General features: G+C 46.5%; 1 protein-coding gene across 5 annotated transcripts in view; it reads right to left on the reverse strand.

Annotated features, from left to right (window-relative positions):
• Positions 1–13,784: 13,784 nt before the first annotated feature.
• The window catches only part of EDRF1 (erythroid differentiation regulatory factor 1), a 33,861-nt gene continuing 21,714 nt past the window's right edge, over positions 13,785–25,931 (reverse strand). For 2 of the 5 annotated variants that reach the window (XM_027528567.1, XM_027528569.1), the window contains 7 exons: positions 23,832–24,055; positions 22,121–22,279; positions 21,797–21,946; positions 18,865–19,018; positions 17,262–17,377; positions 15,049–15,200; positions 13,785–14,654 (listed from right to left, as the gene is read on the reverse strand). In XM_027528567.1, the coding sequence (XP_027384368.1) occupies positions 14,486–14,654; positions 15,049–15,200; positions 17,262–17,377; positions 18,865–19,018; positions 21,797–21,946; positions 22,121–22,279; positions 23,832–24,055 (1,124 nt within the window). In that variant the 3' untranslated portion in view covers positions 13,785–14,485. Of the gene's footprint in view, positions 14,655–15,048; positions 15,201–17,261; positions 17,378–18,775; positions 18,843–18,864; positions 19,019–21,796; positions 21,947–22,120; positions 22,280–23,831; positions 24,056–25,931 lie in introns of those variants that run through there. The other 3 variants (XM_027528568.1, XM_027528570.1, XM_027528571.1) reach the window with 3 other exon arrangements.

The following is a 25,931-nucleotide window of genomic DNA, read 5'->3' on the forward strand; positions in this document are numbered from 1 at the left end:
TAAAGAATCCTCCTACCCAGGCAGGAGATGCAGGAGACGTGGGTTACATCGCTGGGCTGGGAAGATCCCCTGAAGTAGGAATGGAAACCCACTCCAGTATCCTTGCCTGGAGAATCCCATGGACAGAGGAGCCTGGCGGGCTACAGTCCATGGGGTCGCAAGGGTCAGACACGACTTAGCAACTCAACACCACCACCAAGGGCTAGTCAAGACATTCAGGCAAGGCTTTATTGGGGCTCCGATGGCTACAGGAGGGAGCAAAAACAAGTAACAGTTTCACTTGCTCACTCCCCCAGGTGGGGATGAGCTGGTTGCTTTTGTGGGATGAGGGTGGAGGTCCGTCCAGGGGTCAGGCTGGAGGGGGCTTAGGTGGCCTTCCGCCCCTATGGGGGTGTCCAGGGCAGGGGGCACGCGCAGTACCCTGTTCTTGCTCCTGACACCTTTGTATCTTCTTGTCGGTAATTTGCTCCAACTGTGCGTGCGTGCAGTTGTTTGTAGAGCCTTATAGTGTCTTTGGATTTTGTTGCTCAAGGAGACGTTTGTCCAGGTGCAAGCACTGCGGGAAAGAGTCCCGCGTCCTAGGCCCCAGCCTTAGTGCCACAAAAGACGGTCCTGTGGGCTCAACAGTGCCTGGACTGGGTCAGCGGTCCTCAGATCACATGCTTGGGGGACAGAGCAAGGTCCAGTTGCTATAGAAGTCTCTTAATGATTCTGTACTTTTAGCTAAGGCAGGGTTGCAAGCACAAGCTCTTAGGTTTATAAGCAGAATTGAAAATTATACCTAAAACTCCTTTTAATATTGCTGAACCACAGGCGTCTGCTTTAGTACCTTACTAAGTGCAGTGAACGGAGTTTCCCTTCCCTTAATTTTTTCTCCTCTTTGTATATTCTCGAGCATTGACGCCACTGCCACGGCCTCAGAATCTGTCTGAGACCAGAGGTGTGAACAGTGGAGGAGGCAGAAGGGAGTCTGTTGTGACCTGGGCGGAACCCTGTACACAGCTCACTTCTAAGTGAATTTGTGCAGAACAGTGAGCTTGGAGGGGAGGGGGTACTGGGGGGTGGTAGCTGCCTTTTCATAGAAACCAGGATAGAATTAGACAAAACTGCTACCAACAACCACTTCAGGGTTCTGGAAACTGACCTGAGTCAGGCAACAAATTGAGAAGCATTTATTCCTTCTTTAAATTTTTAAAAAAATATTTATTTTCTCATTTTTATTTTGGCTGCGCTGGGTCTTCATTGCTCTGCAGCATGTGGGGTTTTAGTTTGCCAACCCGGGATCAAGCCCACATCCCTTGCATTGGAAGACGGGTTCTTAACCACTGGATCACCAGGGAAGTCCCAAGAAGCAAATTACGCTTGAAAACCTGCTCTTTGGGTCAGACCAGCAGGAATGGTCTCAGGCCTGGAGATGCACCTTGCCCCGTGCATCCCTGAGGGGATCAGCAGCTTTGCCGCCATCGGTTCTCGTGGCAGGCAGAAATCCAGGGCTTTTTCAGCCGAAGGCAGTGAACCCCGTAGGCAGGGAATGGGGAAGCCTGCAGTTTTGCTGGTCTGAGCTCGAGGTCCCAGTTGGGATGAGCAGCAGACACCTCAGAATGTAATGGGGGCCTCGTGGGGACCAGAGCGCCCCAGGAGGGCTGGCTTAACCAACTGGGGTCGGGGGTGTGCCCATGTGCACTTGATGCAGACCTGGGGGACTTGGGGTGCGGGCCGGGGGGACTCGCAGGGTGATGGGCGCGTCCTAAGACTGATCCTGGCGTTGGCTGCACAGACTGAACACTTGTCCCTGAAGACTGAGTAAAATAATTTAGAGAACACTGCCTTATACACACGTTTTTCTCTATAACATCAAAGAGAAATAGATGAGACCCTGAATCAGGAACCATGGCTGCATGTCAGAACCACGCACAGTGCTTCTGAAAAGGGAGCTGCTCCTCGCCCCTCACCCGCTTCTACTTAATTGTTTCCTAGGGGAAGGCCTAAGTCACAGGCGGTTTAGAAGCCCTCCAGCTGAGTCCCACCTGCAAGCACGTCTGAAAACCATCGCACCTGGTCGGGGTGCGATCCCTGGCGGACCCTAGAAGCTGGGGGAGTCAGACGGGCGCTGAGCGATGGAGGAGGAGGGGAGACGGGCATCTGAAGGCAGATGGGGAGACAAAAGGGAGAAAGTGCTGGGCGGGGTGAGGCGGGGGGGGGGGGGGCAGCTGCGGGCTGCCGCGGAGCGGGGAGGGTCAGGGAGGGTGAGAGTGGGGGTGGGGGCGGGGGACAAGGACTCTGTCCACATGGCAGCCCAATGTAACCTTTTGGAGAGGAGGTGACCAGGGTTTAAGGTGAGGCAGGATAGGCTGGGTTAAAGATGGAGATGGGTTCAGGGTTAGGAAAGGTTGCAGCCGACCTCGTCCATCAGACATACGGGAGCCAGGCAGCGAGGGTGCGGGTTCCCGGCTGGGGCTGTGAGCAGGGAACCCACGTGTTGGCATCTGGGCTGGGGTGGGTCTCCTGTTCACAGTTTAGAAGGTGAGGGCTGAGTAGGCAAACATGAATTTGTAAAGTGAAAGGGGGAAGGGACCCGGGTTCCGCAGTTAACGGGGGCGGCAGAAGTAAAAACCCAATTACTTTCAACTCAGGACAGTGAAACCCAGAGAGGCCACATGTGGTCCCACTCCACCTTGCCCAGGGGGTGAGCGCTGCTCTTAAGGGTGACGTACCCACGCCCAGAGTTAAGCTAGGTCATCGTCTGTGGTCTGGCGGCTGGGAGAGAGGGAATGGCGGCCTGAGGACAGGAGCTCACCAGGCACAGGTCTCATCTGGGAAGGGTCCGCGTTGAGGTTGGGGATGTGCAGGGCACCTCCCAGGCCCAACGTGGCAGCTGGGAACCAGCATGAGGCCTGCGTGCCACACGACCCTCATAGAGTTCCCGCCTCTTAAGCTCCCCGTGTCCTTCTTAAGGATCAGAAGGGACAGAACGTGGGGTGGGAGAGGAGAGAGCAGGGAGGAGGCGTTCAGCATGGGTGCTGGGGAGGGTTTGCTGTGCTGTGCTCCCCCGACATGGGCTCTCGTGTGCCCACCCCAGCCCACTCCCAGAGTGCTGGTGAAGGAAGACCTTTGAGAAGAGGACAGCATTGGGCAGGAGTCTGTGTGCTGAACTAGGGCTGGGCCTCCGGCCCTGGTGGTCAGCAGTGAGTTGGAGATGTTTCCTTTGGACCTCTTAGCCGAGCTCCTAATTACAGGATGTGTTCTCAGGCACCATTCCACATTTTAGGGGCTTTAACTCATTCGTTACATATAGTAACTCACTTAATGAGTTAAAATAATAGCCCCATGCCAGCTATTATGTTAAATGCTTATGCAATTATGTTAAATGCGAATGGGTGGTAAAATAAAGACATTGTGATATATATGGGTTTTCAGAAAATAAAGTAGCAGGAAATTATTTTACTAAACATCCTAATGCGTAACATACTCTTACCAGTCAGCAAAATTAATGCTATTCATGATTTACTGCTGTGTCTGAGAGGTTTATCTGGTGCAAAGGCGACGGGGGGTTATTACCCCTGACACCTAAGGAGTCTGGGCTGTGTGCGGGGACCCCGGGGGTGAGAGGCGGCTCCTACCCTCGAGGGACCATGGACACTGAAGGGACAGAGTCGGGAGGTAGCCGGGCTGACTGTGCTTCCCAAGGCAGCACGGTGGCTGGGAGACGCCGGGGCCCCACCTGTCTGGACTGAGGGTCCCCAGGGCATCTCTCTCCAAGACTGTCACCGGGGCTTTGACGCTGGAGTTGGCGGAACCTCAGGTTGACCTGCTTCCAAAGCGGGTTTCTTATCTTTTTTGTCAGCATCATTGCTCGTTACATTTTCCTTCAGAGATTTTATAAGAAACATTAGATTACTTTAAAAAATCCATTTCTTGCACTCGTCAGAGGTCCTCAGCTAGGCAGTGGCGACGTGTGACCCCAGCCCTCCATCGTACCTCTCCACTCCTCTCCCGAATCCTTACCCAACCCTGACCCCCTCCAGCGTTTTATCCATGAGAAGGCACGTGGCACCAATCTGACGGGTCTGACCCGACAGTGTCTGCATGGGCTCCAGGCAGGAGATGCAGGCATGACACACAGGGTCCGCCATGCAGACACCCAGCCTGGGCTCGGGATCCCCTCCTCCTCACAGGGGTAACTTCCCCAAACTGGAGACGTTCCTTTTACCTGCTGCAGAACTGCTCCTCGACTCCAGATAAAGTGAAAACCGTTTTGCAAAGAGCTGCAGGCTAATGACCTGCAGCCCACGGTCAGATCAGCCGGGATCTCCGCAGAGCTCAACACCCCCAGAGTCCTGGAGGCCCATCTCACCATCCCCAGGGCCACGGACACCCCCAGGGCTCACCGACTCAGGCAGGAGGAGATCAACTCAGCCCGTCCTCCGAGTGAGCAGAGGCAGAGAACTCATCACAGCCACCCCAACAGCCCCCAGTCTGCAGGGCCCGGACAGACGGGGTGGGGGGCGGCCAGCCAGTGTGGAATCAACCCGCTGAGGGTTAACCCGGCAAGGCTAAGTGACAGCAAAGCAGCTCAGCCCCAGCAGCTGAGAACATTCCACTTGTGAGCTCACAGCCCCAGACCGGAAGGGGTAGAAAACCAGATTCTACCCTCCCCGCCTCAGTCCTCTCAAACCTCCGCTGTTCCTGACCTCACCCAGGGTGCGGCCACAGGGCCGGGGATGACCCCACTCAAGCACAGAGCCCCAGGATCCCATCTGAGGGTTGGGGGTAGAGGGGTGTTAGCCACTCTTACCATCTTCTCTCCCTTCATTGACTTTGTCACTTTGTAGCTAAGACAGATGATAAAGCACATCAGCAGGCTCGCGGCCATCAGGAGGCCGCCCGCAACGGTGATCATAATCTTGAAGTCAAGCCTCTCAAGTATCATCTTGTGGCCAAGCGCACACCTGGGCAGAAAAGTGCCGGGAAGCATGTGCCCCACCCTGGGAAGCACATGAATGTCCCCTGACCCCGGGGAAGCATGTGAATGTCCCCCCACCCCAGGGAGCAGTGAATGTCCCCCCACTTTGCCTCCCCCCACCCCCAGCCACTTAGCAATCAACCTCCATGGGCTTCCTTCAGTGGAGGGAGAGTTATCCCAAGCCACAGAGCCTTCTGCGTGTAAAACGTGGGTGGATCTCCCTAAGCTGGTCCAGGGTGGGTGGAAGGTTTACTCCAGAAAGAAGGAAGGACCCACGTGGGAAGAGTCTCTTTCTCTTTCACGGGCAGTAACGTGCAGCTGCACATGACGAACAGGCCTGTACTTGGGCCCATGGCTTTGCTCCCAAACCCCACGTGCATCCTAAGGCACTTCAGTCGTGCCCAGCCCTCTGTGACCCTATGGACTGTAGGCTCCTCTGTCCATGGGATTCTCCAGGCATGAATACTGGAGTGGTTTGCCATTCCCTTCTCCGGGGGATCTTTTCAACCAAGTGATTGAACCTGAGTCTCTTAAGTCTCCTGCATTGGCAGGCAGGTTCTTTACCTAGGAAGCCCCTGAAATACATTGAACTTTCAGAATCAGGCTTACAAATCGCCTGTGGGAATAGCTAAGGGAATGTCTTTTTTTTTCCCAAAAAAATGTTATGTGTACACTGCTGAGAATACGCGAACCCATTTTGTAAATGATAACGTATCTTAGGGGAAAAAAATGTCAATTTTTCCCACTGACAAATGGGTCATGCCACCTCAGTATTTAAGGAGATTCTAGAAACTCCCTTCCAGACCCTTCTGCAGGCTCAGAGGTGGAGAGTGTCCTGAACAGAGGAGCCAGCTTCTCCAGGAACCAGGAGCCACCATCCCTTGTTCTGTCTAAATTTATTGTCGACCACACGCCTTGCTTGGCTATCTTTCCTCTGAAATCCAACCGAGTTCCTCAAAATCCAGTTTACCTGGAACGAGCAATTTAATCAAACACTCTGAGCCTTGAGAAGCGGGTCCCTTCAAAGGCTTGGTAATCCCTGGAGAGAAGAGAAGTGAATCCCGGAGAAAAGCCAACGATTCGAATGGTAGCAACACCTCCCTGAGTCCAGGCGTCCTGAGCTGCGTGAAGCCAAATAAAAGCAAAATGAATCGTGGGGAACAAGACGCTTCAGTAATGAATCTCCCCACCCCCACTCCGATGATTCTTGGAGGGATCTTACTGTCACCATGAGGACTACCTGGCTTCCAGACGTGCCGTCTTGTGCCAGAGCTCAAGGGAGGGACGGGTATGTTCTGGGGCTTGGAGACCCATCGGGCTGTGTGACATCAGCCCTCAGAACACCAGCTTCTGGCCACAGAGTTCTCAGTTCTGTCCGGGTTCAGGTTTATTTTCACCTCCCAGGAAATGCAGAATGTCTGGAAAACAATTTTCGTCATTTTGATCGAAGTCCAGAAGCTTTGCACGTTCTTGTTTCCCCTAGAGAAAATGTTTAGGATTTGTCTTCTAATCAAGACATAGTTTGAGATTTCAATAAAAAACTGGAAGAAAGCCTACCACATACGGAGGTGAACAGTGTCCTCAGACCTGAAGAGTTCTGGCCACACGGTGGACACGTTGGGTAGCCACTCAGATCTGTGTCACGGACATATATTGATCTAGTTAAATCAGTTGATAAATGTAACTGACATAGATACTTGACATATGTAACTATATACATAGTTTTATAAATGGCTATACATGACTGAGCGACTTCACTTTCACTTTTCACTTTCATGCATTGGAGAAGGAAATGGCAACCCACTCCAGTGTTGTTGCCTGGAGAGTCCCAGGGATGGTGGAGCCTGGTGGGCTGCCGTCTATGGGGTCGCACAGAGTCACACACGACTGAAGCGACTTAGCAGCAGCAGCAGCATATATAAATAAAACATAATTGACACACACGTCAGAGTTTTATGTATGGTTATTTATGTTGTACAGAAAGCATACAACAGACAGTATAGTTAAGAACTGTGTGCTGACATTAAAAAAGTGCTGTGCGGTGAGAAGACACTAGAGTTTGGTTTTGTTCCTGATCGCATTTCTCTGATCACAAGGTACAGAGAGCCTGCCAAGCCAGTCCCACTACAAGAGAGGGTTCATTTAGCTACGGGAGGCATCTCGCAGAAGCCCAGGGGACAGGAAGGGAGTGGGGTGGGCCTCCCAGGCACAGCTCCAAGGCTCCCTGGGCGTCTGTCTCTGTGTGAACATCGCTTGTCATAGTCACGTGGGAAGTATGTGAATACAAGATGCCTGCGTGCACGACAGTTTATGTAGCTTCACTCCACCTTTCATCTTGGTACTTTTTGTTTTACAGAAAGTTTTTAGCTTCCAGGCAAAAGCTAATTTCGAATTTAATAAAGAACGAGGCCACAGTTGAACATGTAAATGCGATGATGATAAAGGGTTTGAATTATGGTGCTGGGGAAGACTCTTGACAGTCCTTTGGACTGCAAGGAGATCCAACCAGTCGATCCTAAAATAAATCAACCCTGAATATTCATTGGAAGGACTGATGCTGAAGCTCCCATACTTTGGCCACCTGATGCGAAGAGCCGACTCACAGGAGAAGTCTCTGATGCTGGGAAAGATTGAGGGCAAGAGGAGGAGGGGCGACAGAGGATGAGATGGTTGGATGGCATCACTGACGCAATGGACCTGAGTCTGAGGAAGCTCTGGGAGATGGTGTGGCGTGCTGCAGTCCATAGGGTTGCAAAGAGTCGGAGATGATTTAGCAACCAAGCGGCAGCCATAGTTAACGCTAAGTTTTAAGGCACAGTAATAGTAGGTCAGATGCTTTTCTTTTTCTTCACTTAGTGTGTAAGGGGAGGTGGGAGGGGGCTGGCTGAGGTTTCGGACTCAGGAATCAGAAGGAAGGCCTCAGGGTTGGGTGGGAACGAGGCCTGGCTGCCAGACAGCTGAGCCCTGGGAGGGACGCTAAGGCCCTCATCCCAGGTGAGGCGGGTTGGAAATGCAGGTCAGCTGGGGCCTGTGGAACTCCAGGGTCGGAGGGGTGGGCTTCATGGAGCAGGATCTGCTGCAGCTGCCAAGCAGGGAGGAGCAGTGTTTTTTTGTGGGGAGGCAGAAGGGAGGGAGGGGGGGCCTGCAATGACATAGAAAAGGCAGCAGGGGCCTTCCTAAGCCTTGGTGCTCAGGGCAGAGGCAGGCTCCCTGTGCAAACCAAGTGCCCAAAGTCTAATTGCCACCACGATTTTGTGGGCACCGCTTTTCCTACCCTGGACACCCAGAAATAAGTCGTGGGCCAAGTCTTGTTCCGAAGCCTAGTAATAGAACCACATTGCTTTATTTTGCAGTAACTTTATTTACTTATCGGGTGTGCTGGTCTTTGTTGCTGTGTGGACTTTTCTCTGGCTGCAGGAAGCAGGGCCTGCTGCCTAGATGTGGTGTGCAGGCTTCTCACTGCAGTGGCTTCTCTTGTGGAGCACCGGCTCTAGGGCACTGGGGCTCAGTAGTTGAGGCTGCTGGACTTTAGAGCACAGGCTCAGTAGTTGTGGCCCGCGGGCTGACTTGCTCCATGGCACGTGGGATCGTCTCAGATCAGGGATCGAACTCATGTCTCCTTCATTGGCAGATGGATTCTTTACCACTGAGCCACCAGGGAAGCCCCTATATGTATATTTAATATATTAATATTTATATACAATATAATGATATGTATTAATAATATATGTTATATATTATATATATTATAATGTTATATTAAATTATATTAAATTCTATATTATATAGATAATATATAATATATATAAATATGTTTTATATAAATATCTTATATAATACATATATTTATATAAGGTTTGTATATATTTGTATATAATATAAATATATATACTATATAAATTTATATAATAAATTATATATTATATAAACTTAAATATATAAATATTTATTATATAATTTATTATATAATACATTATAATATTGTTTAATATTAATTTAATATTAATTATATAATGATATATAATATTTAATATAACATTACATATATTATATATAATTAACAATATAAAATATATTATATAATATATAGACATTAATGTTTAATATCTATTTTAATGTTTATTTACCCACTCCATCAGGTCTCAGCTGCAGCTCCAGGGCCTCTCACTGTGGCGCACAGGCCCTCTAGTTGCCGTGTGTGAGCTTAGTTTCTCCCCGGCACGTGGGATCTTAGGTCCCTGACCAGGAATCCCAACCTCGACCCCTGCCTTGCAAGGTGGATTCTTAACCCCTGGCCCACCAGGGAAGTCCCAGAATGACGTTGCTTTAAAGTGCTCAATAGAGTTTAGAGGCAGGAGCCAAAACTGAAAGAACTATGCATGCAGCTGTTGGCCCAAAGAGCCATATGTATAAATCTGGTCTTCCTTTTCCTTCACAACACACAGAGGAAGTACTTTAGTTCAGTGACATAAAGAAATGGTCTCAGGGTGGACTTTTATGGTTTGGATCTTTCGAAGTTGGGAGCAAATCTTTGGGCTCCTTACGAAGTCCAGGATTTATATTGGCAACACTCAAAGAACCTCAAATATAGAGTTAGGCCATCATGGGGGATTTCTATAGTACAGCTGAATTTCACTCTTGGAGCTTTGGAAACGTCTTAAATTTAACTTGTTGTGAATACTCTAAATTCAAAAGTCATCCCAGTTGGAGTGAATTACACCTTTAGCCAGATGTGTGTCACACTCTTCTCAGTGGTAAACTGTTCGAAATACATTACATATTTTGTTGCTGAGGGATGTAACTGCTTTTGATGTTTTGTGAGTTGTGAACTCAAAAGTGTTAGTCTCTCAGTCGTGTTTGACTCTTTGTGATCCCATAGATTGGAGCTTGCTAGGCTCCTCTGTCCAAGGGATTCTCCAGGTAAGAAAATTGGAGTGAGTAGCCATTCCCTTCTCCAGGGGATCTTCCCGATCCAAGAACTGAACTCTGGTCTCCCACATTGCAGGCAGATTCTTTATCACCTGAGCCACTAGGAAAGCCCCCAAATTCAAGTGGATTTATTCTATTGATGCTGACATTATACCAAATATTCAGGATGAGGAACTAATAAGGACAGCTTAAAACAATCCTGTGCTGTTTCAGAGCATGTTAGCATTTGGATCTTGAAATGAAGCAAAATTACAAAATATTAATTCATAGGACCGTCACTTGGGTGGAATTCCAGTGTCCCAGTCCGGATCCCTTGTTCAACCTAGGCTGTCTGAATCAGGGTGAATTGCCTCAACTCTATTCCAGTTTCCTCATTTGTAAAAATGGGGCTAGTGGTGGGTCCAGGTGATTCTAAAACTCTGGATTAAAGAAGAATCCAATCATAAGCATGATTTTTTTTTTTCTTTAAAAAGAGAGGTTATATTGATCAGGATAGGAAAATGATTTGTGACAACCCATGGGCTCCTAACATACAAAAGAAAAATCTTTAGACTACAAAGGAAGGAGAAGAAAAGTAAGATGCTTATGTGAAAAAGACTGCATGCTTTTTGTTGTTTTTGCTTTTGATGAGCCCTCATGGGCTTGGAGCCAATCACACTCGAACTGCAGCGAGGACATACAATAGAATTGATTCCTGGGGTCAAATCTAGAGGTGATTCAAGACCTGTGGGACCATTCACGTGAGCAGAGGCTTCACTCAGCCAGGTGCTGCAAGTCCTGCTTTCTCTTGGAATCATGGCAGAGCATCATGGTTGACTTGGAGCCATACTGAAAGCTGTCTCTGTTGTTTTCCTGTCACTTAACAGTAATAAACCACATTAAAACCTGTTTGGCTCTCAGAAAACCAACACTGGAGATACGACAGTGATGAGGATCAGGCCCACTCAGAAGATGAATGAGGGAGAAGCTAGTCCATTACTGATTTCAGAAGGATTCCCTCACATCCCAAATCCCTGGACATTGCCTTTTATGACCAAAGAAAGCAGTTCATTTACCTCTTCAAAGAGTTCTTCGTAATAGACTTTCCAGTCTGGTGTTTTCTGTTGCCCTTGACTGGAATTTGTCAGATGACCAATTTCTCAATTAGAAGCTGTCCTCAATTACTGTAGATCTATATATATGGCCAGCTTCCCAGGTGGCGCAGTGGTAAAGAATCTGCCTGCCATGAAGGAGACATTAGAGACATGGGTTTGATCCTTGGGTCAGGAAGATTCCCTGCAGGAGGAAATGGCAACCCACTCCCGTGTTCTTTGCCTGGGAAATCCCATGGACAGAGGAGCTGGCGGGCTCCAGTCCATGGGGTCACAAAGAGTCGGACACGACTTGGTGACTGAGCACATTTATATATACAGCCATGGCAGATGATCCCATCATATGGAAAACTGTTAACAACTTCAAGCCCCCAAATTTGGTGCAGCCCCAGGTTTGCTTACTCACTACTATAAATTAACCTAAAATCCAATGACTTCCAGAAAAGTCAGCCTTAACTTTCTTTGCAGGTGTTTGCATTGATGTTAATAGAAATCGTGTCCCTGATCCTTATCCAGTGAAGATTACTGAGGTTTTCCCCAGGAATAGAGCCACAAAACCATGCTATTCATCTAGATTCAGTGGACTACTCCTGCAAGACTCACCGGTCTTCTTCCTCGAAAGCAACACTTACTGAAAAGTTGAGGACAGACAACAGATTCCTGACTCCCTTCAGATGGCTTACTTCTGTCTCAGAGCAGTGGCTTGACGTTTGTGACGTCGACCCCTCCAACCTGAACTCGTAAGGGGAAAAACAGGCAAATGGAGAGACAGAGAGTTTCTAGGAGAGTAAGTCTGATTAATTTTACAAAGAAAACAAACCAGATTTTTACTAACCGAAACAAATATGGCTCCTTAAAACTCAATGGGAAAAGCATTACGTGAGCTGTTAAATTACTTGATTGGAAAATCCAATTTCTCAGGTAGAAAACATAATTCAACAAGTCATTTTACTAAAGGTTAAAGAAAAGCATGCTGAGGAATCCGTCTGCCTTCCACTTTGTCTAGGGCTCTGTAGCCACATTCCCAACACTCTCCATCTTGTCCCTCCACCCACACTGGCCCTGATCTCATGGGGAGACAGAAGGCAGCCATGGCCATGGGTCCAATCATGGGAGATGCCACTCACGCCCTGAAACCCAAGGACACGGAAATGATTGTGTGTGCGTGGGTATGCTCGTCACTCAGTTGTGTCCAACTCTTTGTGACTTGATGGACTACAGCCCGCCAGCCCTCCTCTGTCCATGGGATTTCCCAGGCAATACTGGAGTGGGTAGCCATTCTCTTCCCCAGGAGATCTTCTTGACCCAAGGATTGAACCTAAGTCTCCTGCACTGCAGGTATGTTCTTTACCACCATGCCACCTGGGAACTCATTAACCCCCAAATTAGGTATAATCAATGGATGTGTCCAGGGTTAATTAACAGAGTCTTATTCCATGTGTGTGCTTATCACCAGGGGAGACAAGAGTGACAGCTGTCCTGATATGAGACGTTGTAGATTTTGTACAACTGCTTTACAATTTAGGCCAAATTTTCAATGCTTCAATAATTCATTTTTGAAAAACTGAACTAAGTAACTACAAGGGAGCTTCCCTGGTAAAACAGGGGCTAAGAATCTGCCTGCCCACGCAGGAGACACGGGTTCAATCCCTGCTGGGAATTTTCCACATGCCTCGGGCCAACTAAGCCCCTGTTAAGCCTGTGCTCTAGAGCCCAGGAGCCCTAGAGCCTGTGCTCTGCAACAAGAGAAGCCACTGCAACGAGAAGCCCGAGTACAGAAACTAGAGAAAATGCTCTGCAGCAACGAAGGCCCAGCACGGCCCAAAATAAATACAACTGCAATAATTACAAGGAAGTGGAAAAACAGCAAGTGATAATTCTACCAAGTTATGACAGATGTCAACTCACCAGTGAAACACCTGCAAGTCTCAGTGTATGAAAAAAGTCTGTAAAAATTCAGCTTGAAAGTCACTCAGTCGTTTCTGACTGCAACCCCATGGCCTTTACAGTCCATGGAATCCTCCAGGCCAGAATACTGGAGTGGGTAGCCTTTGCCTTCTCCAGGGGATCTTCCCAACCCAGGGATTGAACCCAGGTCTCCTACATTGCAGGCAGGTTCTTCTACCAGCTGAGCCACAGAGGAAGCCCAAGAATCCTGGAGTGGGTAGCCTATCCCTTCTCCAGTGGATCTTCCTGACCCAGGAATCAATCCAGGGTCTCCTGCACTGAAGGCGGATTCTTTACCAACTGAGCTATCAGGAAGGCCTAAACACAAGTTTATTCCAGACAATTTTCTAGCCCAGTTGGGATTTCTTCAGAGGGGTGTGGCTGGTGAGCGGAGGGGCAGCACGGTGAGACTCACTCGCAGATGCTGCTCAGGGTGGTGGGGGAGGGGTTGTTGGCAGCAGCACTTCCTCCTGCCCTCGGGCCAGGCCAGCAGAGACGGCTGGGCAAGCTCTCGTCTACAGGGGCATCATGCACATAAATGCAGACTGTCAGCCCCACGGGAAGGAGTACATGCCTGACTTCTGCATCACGTCCTCTCTCGAAGCCGAGGTCAGTTAACCATGACGAGGACAGCCTTGCATACTCCAGGCAGTGGAAAAAACAGAGTGTGTTGTAAGCAACTGGACAAGAGCTACGTAGCAGCAAGTAATGAGTATAATATTCTAGTGAGAATTCAGGGGGTCGCAGAAATTTTACTTATTATTAATGTTTTAATCGTCACTTTGTAAAATGTATTAAGTAAACCAGTTCAAATCAAAACTCAGTGTGAAGAATGTGAAATGGAAAACTGCAAAGACATTTTAAATAAATAATTTATTTATTCAAAATAGTTTTCTTAACCTTATTCACAGTTTCAAGTTTAAAATGAAAAACAAAAAGGGGGGTGGGGGAAGGGGGGAGGTGCCTATCCTTGATCAACTGTCACACAAAGTCAAAGAGAAGCAGATCTGTTCAGAACATGCACTAAAGACAGACTCGCACAATGGCTGGTCTTGGAAAAACCCTGTACTTTAGCTTGAAAAGGGTAGGCTTTTCTGTGCGACTGAGAAGGAAACACTGTGGATGCACCAGAAGTTTCTTTAACCCACCTGAACCACTGCAATCATTTGGATAGAAGTTCCCTTCACCAAAGCAACATTTCTCCAAGATAACTATCTCTTAAACCCACGTAGCTTAACATACTTCAAAAATATTTAAAAGTGTTAACTGCCTCACAGCAAGTCTATTAATACTGAGGTACCACGTACTTCTCAAAGAAACGAACGCAGGAGCTCGAAGTCTGACTGTGATGTTGGTGCCTCTGACGAAGAAGCCAGAGAACTCTGCACATGGTTGTTTGTCATGGGAAATGAGAACTCTGTGTTTCCACCGCTGTGCCTGTTTTAAGTGGGTCTTTTCCCTCATATTTAATGACACGGAGCACCGAATGGAAACGCTAGGACCCGAGTGCAGAAGGCACTGACAGCATCTCTGTGGATGCGGCCCCAGGCAGGAGTCACTGGACGACGGCGCTGCTGCCTCCGCCGCGAGCCAGCTGGTCCAGCAGATGGATGAGGAGGTCGACTCTTTCCAAGAGAGAGGCGTTTTTGTTCGCAGTGGCTCTCAGGAGCTGGGAGTAAACCTGCTTGTTGGTTTTAAGGACTATGTCTTCATCAAGGATACTACTGGGTAAAAAAAAAGAGCAAGAGATGAAGAAAACAGTGATGCCCACCAAGAACAGTAAAAGACCCCAAAACTAAACACCAACAGCCCTGTCGTCACTTTTCATGGAAGCAGGGGTCCTATTAATGCCAACTTCATACCTGCTTTCCCAAATCGACTGTTCATGGGCCTGTTTTTAAACACTTATTTCAAAACATCAATTAAAGCCAATGATTATTCTTTTCATAAACAGTCAAGTGTCTACCATGTACCAGAAACTGCTCCTGGTCATGAACAAAACAGACCCGGGTTCCCAGCCTTCATGGAATCCACACTCTCCTGAGGGAAAGCTGGGCTGCTATACGAGTATCTGGGTAAGGTGTGGGGAAAGAAACTTCCGCGAGTCATTTACTTTACCTTGTTTTCTTCTTAGTTGAAGATAGCAGCTTGATGGACTGAAGGAGAAGGAATGACAAGCGAGATTCAAATATACTGAGCAGTTTTGTCACTTCTTCTCGATTAAGACTAGGTGAAGAATCAGCGGCTGGAGGGGTCTCTTCACTCTTAGGCTAAAGACAACAAAAAGTGATTTCAGCTCAGTCACCCCACAGTTACTGCTTCATACTGAAGTGGTGGAGCCAGTCTGAATAATCCAGCAAAAGTTTTAACCAAAAACAAAGAGCAAATCGAGAGGATTTTTGTCCAGGGACAGCCCTGTTGGCCGCCTTGTCTCGGTCTTCTCTGCCTCCCTCCCATGAGAACATTCAGACAGACCAAACCACGTGAAAAAACTGTCTCAAGCCTAAACGGCACTTATGTAGAAGAAACTAAGCCTGAACGAAGCCCTCCGGACTTCCCAACACCACATGCTCAAGGAACAGATGGAAACCGGCCCTGTGTGGTTTGAGAACCAGAACCTGGAAGTTCGCAGGATGGAGGCGCCATGGGAACTCAGGGAAGCTTTCAGCCACAGAGAAGGCAGCATGAACACACGGATGCCGGGAAAACTGAAAGGCCACCCCAGGGAGCCGGCGTAAGCCCACTCACCGTTCAGCTGCAGGCAGTTTAGTGGAAATCGATACAGACCTTTTTTTCCTCCTTATTCCCAGGGTCTTATTATTAACCAAGGTCTATATGGTTATTTAAAGAAACAATTTTAAAATATAACATACACTTGGAAGTTAAAGAAATGCTTAATAATTCCACCAAAAAAATAAAATAAATCACTGTTAATGTGTTTTTATGTAAGTGTTAGTTGCTCCACTGTGTCCAACTCTGTGTGACCCCATGGACTGTATCCTGCCAGGCTCCTCTGTCCATGGAATTCCCCAGGCAAGAATACTGGAGTGGGTTGCCATTCCCTTTTCCAGGGGATCTTCCCAACCCAGAGATCAAACCCAGGTCTCCTGCATTGCAGGTGGATTCTTTACCATCTGAGCCACCAGGGAAGTCCCACGCAAAGCATATGTATTTATGTATTTGTATACATGTGGAAAATTTTGAAAAAGATGGGAATGCCAGACCACCTGACCTGCCTCTTGAGAAACCTGTATGCAGGTCAGGAAGCAACAGTTAGAAGTGGACATGGAACAACAGACTGGTTCCAAATAGGAAAAGAAGTATGTCAAGGCTGTATATTGTCACACTGTTTATTTTGACTTATATGCAGAGTACATCATGAGAAGCGCTGGGCTGGAGGAAGCACAGGCTGGAATCAAGATTGCTGGGAGAAATATTAACGACCTCAGATATACAGATGACACCACCCTTATGGCAGAAAGTGAAGAACTGAGGAGCCTCTTGATGGAAGTGAGACAGGAGAGTGGAAAAGTTGGCTTGAAGCTCAACATTCAGAAAGCTGGGATCATGGCATCTAATCCCATTGCTTCGTGGCCGGTGGATGGGGAAACAGTGGACACAGTGGCTGACTGTTTTTCTGGGCTCCAGGGTCACTGCGGATGGTGATTGCAGCCATGAAATTAGGACACGCTTGCTCCTTGGAAGGAAAGTTGTGGCCAACCTATAGAGCATATTGAAAAGCAGAGACAGTGCTTTGCCGGCAGGGGTCCATCTAGTCAGGGCTATGGTTTTTCCAGTGGTCGTGTGTGGATGTGAGAATTGGACTGTAGAGAGGGCTGAGCGCAGAAGGGTTGATGCTTTTGAGCTGTGGAGTTGGAGAGGACTCTTGGGGGTCCCTTAGACTGCAGGGAGATCCAACCGGTCCATCCTACAGGAGATCGGTCCTGGGTGTTCACTGGAGGGACTGTTGTTGGGGCTGAAGCTCCAGTGCTTTGACCACCTGGTGCGAAGAGCTGGCTCATTTGGGGAGACCCTGATGCTGGGAGGGATTGAGGGCAGGAGGAGAGGGGGACGACAGGGGATGGGATGGTTGCTTGGCATCACCCACTCGCTGGACATGGGTTTGGGTGGACTCCAGGAGTTGGTGATGGACAGGAAGGCCTGGCATGCTGCAGTTCATGGGGTCGCAAAGAGTTGGACACGACTAAGCGACTGAACTGATACATATACACTATACACACACATGCAGGCATATGCCCACTGTACATACTCACCATGGAGCATTTACTTTAAGACACATAAAAAACTGATAAATCTTTTTTTCCATTTACCTGTTCAAATTCCTCCACAAGCTCCTTTCTGATAAGCTGGAACGCATGCTTAGTTCTCACCATTATATCAAGGGCCCCAGATAGCGTTTTTAATTTCCCAACATTGCTATTCTGACCTAGAGTGGCAAACACAAAATGATCGTTCCTTTAAACATAGAGAAACTCATCCAATGTGTTAATGAAAATTCTGATTTTCAAACACTGTGAAGGTAGTAGCTCATGAAAATGCCAAGAAATCTTCTAAATCCAACTTCTGTTTAGTAATTATCCCTAGAGAAAAACAGTAGAACTAGAGAAAGCAATCAACAATCATTGTTTTCTTGCCTCACTATCTGGCTTCATACTCAAGAGTAGTAAACATTTTTTTAAAAAGGAATTAACCATACTTATCATCATAGCAAATTTGTTCCTAGTATCTACTTTTTTAAAAAAATAAAAATGAATCCTGCTCATTCTAAGGAATTCCAACATGGAAAATTCAAAGATGCAAACTAGAAAAGAAGACTGCCCTAGATCACCCCCAGAAAGAGCTACTTGACATTCAACTATGCGTATGCTGCCAAAAATTTAAAAAGATGCTTTTAGTAAAAGGTATTTCTTCCTTTTTTTTTTTAAGATCTTTTTGATGTGGACCGTTTTTAAAGTCTTTATTGAATTCGTTACAATATGGCTTGTTTTACGTTTTGCTTTCTTTGGTGTAAGGCATGTGCAATCTTAACTCCCCGACCAGGGACTGAATCTGCACCTCTACACGGGCATTGGAAGGTGAAGTCTTATCCACTGGACTGCCCGGGAAGTCCCCCTAGTAAAAGGCATTCCTAAAAACTGTTTTGAGTAGGTAATACATTTTCAAAATGTGTAACGTTCAAGTGGGCCGCCCTGCCGGCCACCCTGCCTTCTCCCCAGAAGAGACAGTGCCATCAGTTTCGTGTCCATCCTTCCAGAGACACTGTATAAACAGGTACACATTAAATTCATTTTAATTTTATAGAAGAAAATAACTGAAACCAGTAGAATTGCTGTACTTCAAATAAATGTTTGTTTCTTTACCAGACAAGAGATACTTCTCGCAAGATAATTCTGCAGAAAGGGCACAGCTGAACAAGGTAGAGAAGTGAGTTTAGAAAAAAACACTCGGTGGTGGAGAGCCAGACCACTCCAAGCTGAGGAAAATGACAGAATAAAAGGTTTCCCTTGACCCCTCCCTGCCCTCCCGCCTCAGCTTCACCTTGTCAGGCTCTGTGGTTACCGTGCAGACGGATTCCGTGAGGCCACCACACCTCCACCACCACATCTCCACTCCCACCTTGTTCATGATGATTAAAATCTTTGTCTAAAGTAACTTGTCACAATTTTTTTTTTTTTTTTCAAATAAGGAACCCTGGGCTGTATTCCAGTGTTTCTAGTCATTAAACATAATCTAACACATTTATGTTTTAAAAAGCATTTCAAAAAACGTCCCTACCCAAAGACATTAACGATGGGCAAATTCAAAAGAAGACAGCATTACTTACATCGAAGAGTGATCCACAGGTCTGCCTCACTCTAAGACAATCCAACACTAAGCCAATGCATACAAATCTGAGAAATAAAGAAGACTTACTGGTCATCTGAAATTCTGCAAAGGCTACTCTTTCTAACTGTACTCTAAGGAGTTCACACGGAGCGTCTTTCAGAAGCTGAAAAAGCTTTCCAGCTTTGCTGTAATGAAGGTCTGCCAGCACCCGGTGCTGCTTCCTAAGCTGCTCATCACCAACCTAGAACCAAAAATAAAATAAATCCTAAGGCTTGGGCTTCACAGCAACTACGTCACCAAATCTCTGGATAACTACATGCTTTTCAGCGTTTTGTTCAGTCCCAGGGCTCTAGCTCTCAAATCTGCATCTCTGTTTCATCGGTCTTTGTGTCACGTGAGGAGGAAGGCCAGCTCCAACCTTCTGTGTGCAGGTGTCCAGCTGTCCCAGCGCCAGGGAGCTGCCCGGAACCCTCTCATGCTGGCATCTGCCGTGAGGATATTAGGCCATCTGGACAAATATAAGTTTAGGTTGGGGCCCCCCTGAGGCAAGTGAAAGAGTCTAGGGCCAGCTCAGAGTGGTGAGAAAAACCCTCTCCAGGTTAAGCTGGGCCTCAAAGGACAATATTCTCAGGATAAAGGCAACCCAGAAGCAAACCCACACCCAAGGGACTGCAAGGTAAGCTGCCTTGGTGCTAAGGAAGGGAAAACAAAACAAAACCATTAAAAAAAAATCCCTGAGAAACTATATAGGCACAAGACTCCTGGCAGAAGCAAGTCACCCTCTCTGAAGGAAGGCACCTAGACCTCAGGCCTCAGATTATTCTCAGAAATACATGGGTTTGAGCACCAGGATTCATGTACAAGACTGTTCATAGTATTGTTTCTAATTAGCCCCCTGGTGGCTCAGAGGTTAAAGTGTCTGCCTGCGATGCAGGAGACCTGGGTTCAATCCCTGGGTCAGGAAGATCCCCTAATGGCACCCCACTCCAGTACTCTTGCCTGGAGAATCCCATGGACGGAGGAGCCTGGTGGGCTACAGTCCATGGGGTTGCAAAGAGTCAGACACGACTGAGCAACTTCACTTTCACTTTTCAGCCTCAAACGAGAACAACCCCAAAGCTCAGCTATCACAGAATGGATAAATAAAATGATATACTCATTTAATGAATCCTAGATGTTCAAGCTGGTTTTAGAAAAGGCAGAAGAACCAGAGATCAAACTGCCAACATCTGCTGGATCATGGAAAAAGCAAGAGAGTTCCAGAAAAACATCTGTTTCTGCTTTATTGACTATGCCAAAGCCTTTGACTGTGTGGATCACAAAACTGTGGAAAATTCTGAAAGAGATGGGAATACCAGACCACCTGATTGGCCTCTTGAGAAACCTGTATGCACATCAGGAAGCAACAGTTAGAACTGGACATGGGACAACAGACTGGTTCCAAATAGGAAAAGGAGTACATCAAGGCTATATATTGTCACCCTGCTTATTTAACTTATATGCAGAGTACATCATGAGATACGCTGGGCTGGAAGAAGCACAAGCTGGAATCAAGATTGCCAGGAGAAATATCAAAGATGACACCACCCTTATGGCAGAAAGTGAAGAGGAACTAAAAAGCCTCTTGATGTGAAGTGAAAGAAGAAAGTGAAAAAGTTGGCTTAAAGCTTAACATTCAGAAAATGAAGACCATGGCATCTGTTCCCATCACTTCATGGAAAATAGATGGGGAAACAGTGTCAGACTTTATTTTTGGGGGCTCCAAAAACACTGCAGATGGTGACTGCAGCCATGAAATTAAAAGACTCTTACTCCTTGGAAGAAAAGTTATGACCAACTTAGACAGCATATTGAAAAGCAGAGACATTACTTTGCCAACAAAGGTCCATCTAGTCAAGGCTATGGTTTTTCCAGTAGTCATGTATGGATGCTAGAGTTGGACTGTGAAGAAAGCTGAGCACCGAAGAATTGATGCTTTTGAACTGTGGTGTTGGAGAAGACTCCTGAGAGTCCCTTGGACTGCAAGGAGATCCAACCAGTCCATTCTAAAGGAGATCAGTCCTGGGTGTTCTTTGGAAGGAATGATGCTAAAGTTGAAACTCCAGTACTTTGGCCACCTCATGCGAAGAGTTGACTCATTGGAAAAGACTCTGACGCTGGGAGGGATTAGGGGCAGGAGGAAGAGGGGAGGACAGAGGATGAGATGGCTGGACGGCATCACCGACTCGATGGACATGAGTTTGAGTGAACTCCGGGAGTTGGTGATGGACAGGGAGGCCTGGCGTGCTGTGATTCATGGGGTCGCAAAGAGTTGGACACGACTGAGCGACTGAACTGAACTGAGGCCAAGTAAATGAACAGTTATGCATCCACCTGGAAGAATCTCCAAAATGTGATGTTAACTAAACAGCAGTAAGTCACAGAAGAATATATACAGTATGGTTTGTTCTATAAAGTTCAAAACCAGATAAAATATAAACATACTGCTTAAGTGATAAAACAGAAAAGGTAGGGACATAATAGAAAATCTGGGACAGAAGTTAATCTGGACGGGTACTGAGAGAGACTCAGCAGGGGGAGGGGCACACAGAGTGCACCTGAAGGACCTTCCCTCCTTAACCGCAAAGTGAGGTACACAGGGCTTTCCTTTGTTATTCCTTAAACTGTACAAATGCTTCACATGTATCCCCTGTGTCCTTTGATATGCATGCTCTATGTCACAGTAAAATTTTTTAAAACTGGGTGATGGATACTTTAAAATTGGCATAGAACCATTTCTATAAAGAGTAACTACATGAAAAAAAAAAAGAGACTAAAATAATACACTCAGTAAATATCTAATTTTGCAAACTAAGGCCTAATCCATTGTAATGGAAAAAATATGCAACATGGGGGGAGGGGAAATACCTACCCTCCAAGCTTTTCTGAAATGGCTACAAGAACAGATGGCATTTAAAATCTATACAGAAATGTAAGAAAAGCAGCACTTCTAACTGGACTGGAATCGGAATGGCAATACCTGGTTCCGCAGGCAGCTGTGGTACATGGACGCCAACCTGTGATGGATGGTTGCAGCTCGGTACTGACAGAGGGGCTGTCGGGCAGACACCGAGTCCACGTCGCAGTATTTCAGGGACTTCATCATCGCCTCGCTGACTTCTTTTTCAATCTGTGTATTTTTTTTAAGGGAAAGGGAAAATAATGACCATCTCATAATCTTATATAAGAATTTTAAAAACAAATACTGCTCGTCAAGGAAAAGACTGTAACAGATGCTATGTATCTGTTACACAAAGGAATATATAAGGTTAATACTTCTACATAATCCAGCAAATATTATTACCTGCTCTTGAGCTTTTCTAGATAATGGAGCATAATCTTGCTGTAGAGTTGCCATCGTAAAATAAGTAGTGGACAGTTCCCAATTCACTGAGTCCCAGACGGCTGGGTGTATGTCCCGTGTTCCCAAGGACCTTAGAGCTTTCAGGTAGTAATCAACAGCCTGTAGGGAGCACAGAGGGCCGCTGTGACTCGGCTCAAGACGTGACTTAAACTAAAACACGTCTCACAGTCACCCCAAAGCAACTTCACTTGAGAGAATTCACAGGACAGTGTCACAAAGAAAGGGAGAAAAGTACATCAATGACGCTTTTCAGGGACGGAAGTAATTTCAAGTGGGCTGCAGGCCGCCCACCTTTCCTCTAGTCTGTCATCAGCCAAGCTGTTTTACGACTTGTGTGAACCATGAGGATGCATTCCTTCCTTCATTTTTTTTCCTCCTTTCTAAATGAAAATTATAGCTTATATAACTAGCAAACTAGATAAAATATTTTTTGACAAGTCTACAGATAGAACAATTTGCTGGGTTTGACTGTATAAAGCAGCAATCCTCCCCACCTCTGTCACAATGCTGAAATGCACGGTCATTGTATTCAGCCAAACAAAATCTCACTGAATTCCATCACCCACCAATAATTTCTACATTTCTGGTGTGTACTTATCCACTTTTTCTATGAATATATAAACTTAAGAAAAATAAGATCACTTTGTTTTAAAGCTCAATATGCAATGAACATTACTCACTAAATATAATTTAAACAGATTCAAAGTTCTTGACTAAATGCGTGTTCTTGAGTTCTTATACCTCCTCCAATACTAGATAGCACCATTTGCCAAAAAATTTTAGAATTTGATAAACTCAGTTTAAAAATTTCATAAAACTTTGAAATTGTTCTTACATATGAACCAGTTTTTTTGCTCAAGGTTATTTGTTCTTTCTGCTACTGGGGCAGCTTATTTTCAATGATTCTTAGTTGTTCTTTTTATCTTAAGGGTTTATTAACCTCTGAGCTGTCGTGTGCTTTATTTTCCCTAGATTTGGACCACTCTGCAACTATGCTTTCTGTTGTGCATTTAAAAAACAATTTTTATGCATATGAACATCCATCTTTGGATGGATTTTTGCTTTGCGATTTTTGCTCATAGTGTTATGAAGGCAAAGTCCCATCTCATCAGATTAAATATCTACCTGTGTTTTCCTTTGACATTTCTACAGTTTCACTTCTCCATGTCGATCTTTCATCCATTTGACATTTGCTCTGGTGGTAGTTGTCGTTCAGTCGCTGAGTCGTGTCCAACTCTTTGCGACCCCATGGACTGTAGTCAACCAGGTTTCTCTGTCCATGGGAGTCTCCAGGCAAGGATACTGGAGTGGGTTGCCTTTTCCTTCTCCAGGGGATCTTCCCAACCTAGGGACTGGACCCATACCTCCTGTGTCTCCTCACTGGCAGGCAGATTCTTTACCACTGCACCACACAGACTGGGGTGGCTTCAATCTGGTTACACCAATGCAATTTACTGAACGACTGTGTTTTCCCTATCAATTCAACCTGTCGTCTTCACTACTGAATCCTTAGTATTAGGCCAGTTGCTGATGTCTCATCCTGTGCCATCACCACAGTTAACTATTTTAGTTTTATAACCTTTTAGTGGAGCTACAGCAAAGTGCAAATGACAAGTGTGAACAGATGAAGCCCAGTATACAAGAGTGTTACCTTATTGTAATACAAGCCTTCTTCCGGTGAAAATTCGCGTTTAAATTCATCACCTGCGCCACAGTGCGCCTGTGCACAAATCCGCATGAGTCGCCCCGTGTTACATAATAAAAGGGCCGCATTTGTGGCGTCGTCGATTGACTCAAAGTTGTGAATTCCCTTTTCAAAACAAGAAAAGCTTTTTTTCCACAACTGTTGCTCTGCAGTGGACACAGTTTTGCTCACTTTGCCAAAAAAAGAAAGAAAACAATTGCGTAAGCAGGTATCAGCGTAAGCCCACCAGTGTGTCTCAATGAGAGGAGCTCGGCAGCGACAGGATGTCCAGGGTAGCACCAGCCGCCTGGGTCAGCTGCAGCGCACTATTCTCATCACAGCTGTTGTATTCTCTTCACACCTGTTATGTTCTCATCACACCTGTTATATTCTTATCACACCTGTTATATTCTCATCACAGCTGTTGTATTCTCTTCACACCTGTTATGTTCTCATCACACCTGTTATATTCTTATCACACCTGTTATATTCTCATCACAGCTGTTACATTCTCTTCACACCTGTTACATTCCCTTCACACCTGTGTTCCCCACCCCCAGACTTATGCTGAGGTCCTAAACACAAACGCAATTCCTTTAAGGCCATCTGTTGTTGCTGTTCGGTTTCTAAGTTGTGCCCTCCTCTTTGTGGCCCTGTGGACTGCAGACCACCAGGCTACTCTGTCCATGGGATTTCTCAGGCAAGAACACTAGAGTGGATTGCCATTTCATACTCCAGGGAATCTTCCCATCCCAGGGACTAAACTCGTGTCTCCTGCGTTGGCAGGTGGGTTCTTTAGCACCCAGCCACCCGGGAGGTCCATAAGGTGGGACTCTGATCCAAAGTGACTGTCCTCATAAAAGAGACAGATGCCAGCAATGTGCACAGACAGAAGGCCAGGTGAGAAAACAGCAAGAAGGGGGCCACCTGCAAGCCAACGGGAGAAGTCTCAGAGAAATCCAGCCTTGGACTTTTAGCTCCAGACTGTGAGACATCAACTTCTTTGTGAAACCATCTAGTCCACTGAAATTTTTTTTTTAACTCTTTATTTTGTATTGGAGTACAGCTGATTAACAATGCTGTGATAGTTTTAGGTTGACAGCAAAGGGACTCAGCCATACATACACATGTATCCATTCTCCCCCAAACTCCCCTTCCACCCAGGCTGCCACATAACACTGAGCAGAGTTCCCTACTATATCCCTATGCTATACAGTAGGTTAGTCTGTGCTATTTTGTTATGGCAGCCAAGCACGCTAAAACAATATTCTGAATCCTCTTCTCTATTAATAAGCTGATATTAAAGCAAGCAAATAAGAACATCTGAGCAAAGCACCATTTTATAAAGATTCTAGAGACATGGTCCCTTGAATTTTAAGAGGCACAATCTGCATCTTCTCGAATTCTCCTTTCTGACTACCACTTTTCATATGCCTTTACTGACTTCCTCCTCCAGAGGCACCTTAAAAGCACATGTTCTTATATCTCAATTTAAAAAAATATACTATATATGTATAAGTAACAACAAGAAAAAAGCTCAGGTCCTCCCACTAGCAATGACCTCTTGTACCCTAGCACCAAGCACCGCTCACAGGGCACAGGCATACAGTAACTTACTTATTCAGCTCATGCACGGTCCCCAGTTCTCTCCCTCAGCCCTTTTTGTTTCTCATGCTGTGTGTACAGCCTCTACAATTTCACCCATTCCCATGGGTTCAACTATCACCCTGATGTGAATGGTTCCCAGCCTAAGTCTCGCTAACCCAAAGAGCTCTTGCTACCCCACACATTTCTGACTACTAGACCAGACCATTCACTCACATGTCCACTGGCCTCTCACACTCAACATGGGTCCAGAGGACTCCAACACCCTCTGCCTGAACCACTGAAGACCACTCGTTGCTACTCCCAACACCCCCTGACACGGTATCTCTGGCTCTTTCCTCCTGCCTACTCTGGTCAGGACATCCCACCTTACCCACGTCTGCCTGCTGATGCCCTACGTGTCACGTGCGATCTGCCCAAACTATACCTTCTTCCCACAAGCCTTCCAAAAACTCGCAACTC

Source organism: Bos indicus x Bos taurus, chromosome 26, assembly GCF_003369695.1.
Source record: "Bos indicus x Bos taurus breed Angus x Brahman F1 hybrid chromosome 26, Bos_hybrid_MaternalHap_v2.0, whole genome shotgun sequence".
Lineage (NCBI taxonomy): Eukaryota > Metazoa > Chordata > Mammalia > Artiodactyla > Bovidae > Bos > Bos indicus x Bos taurus.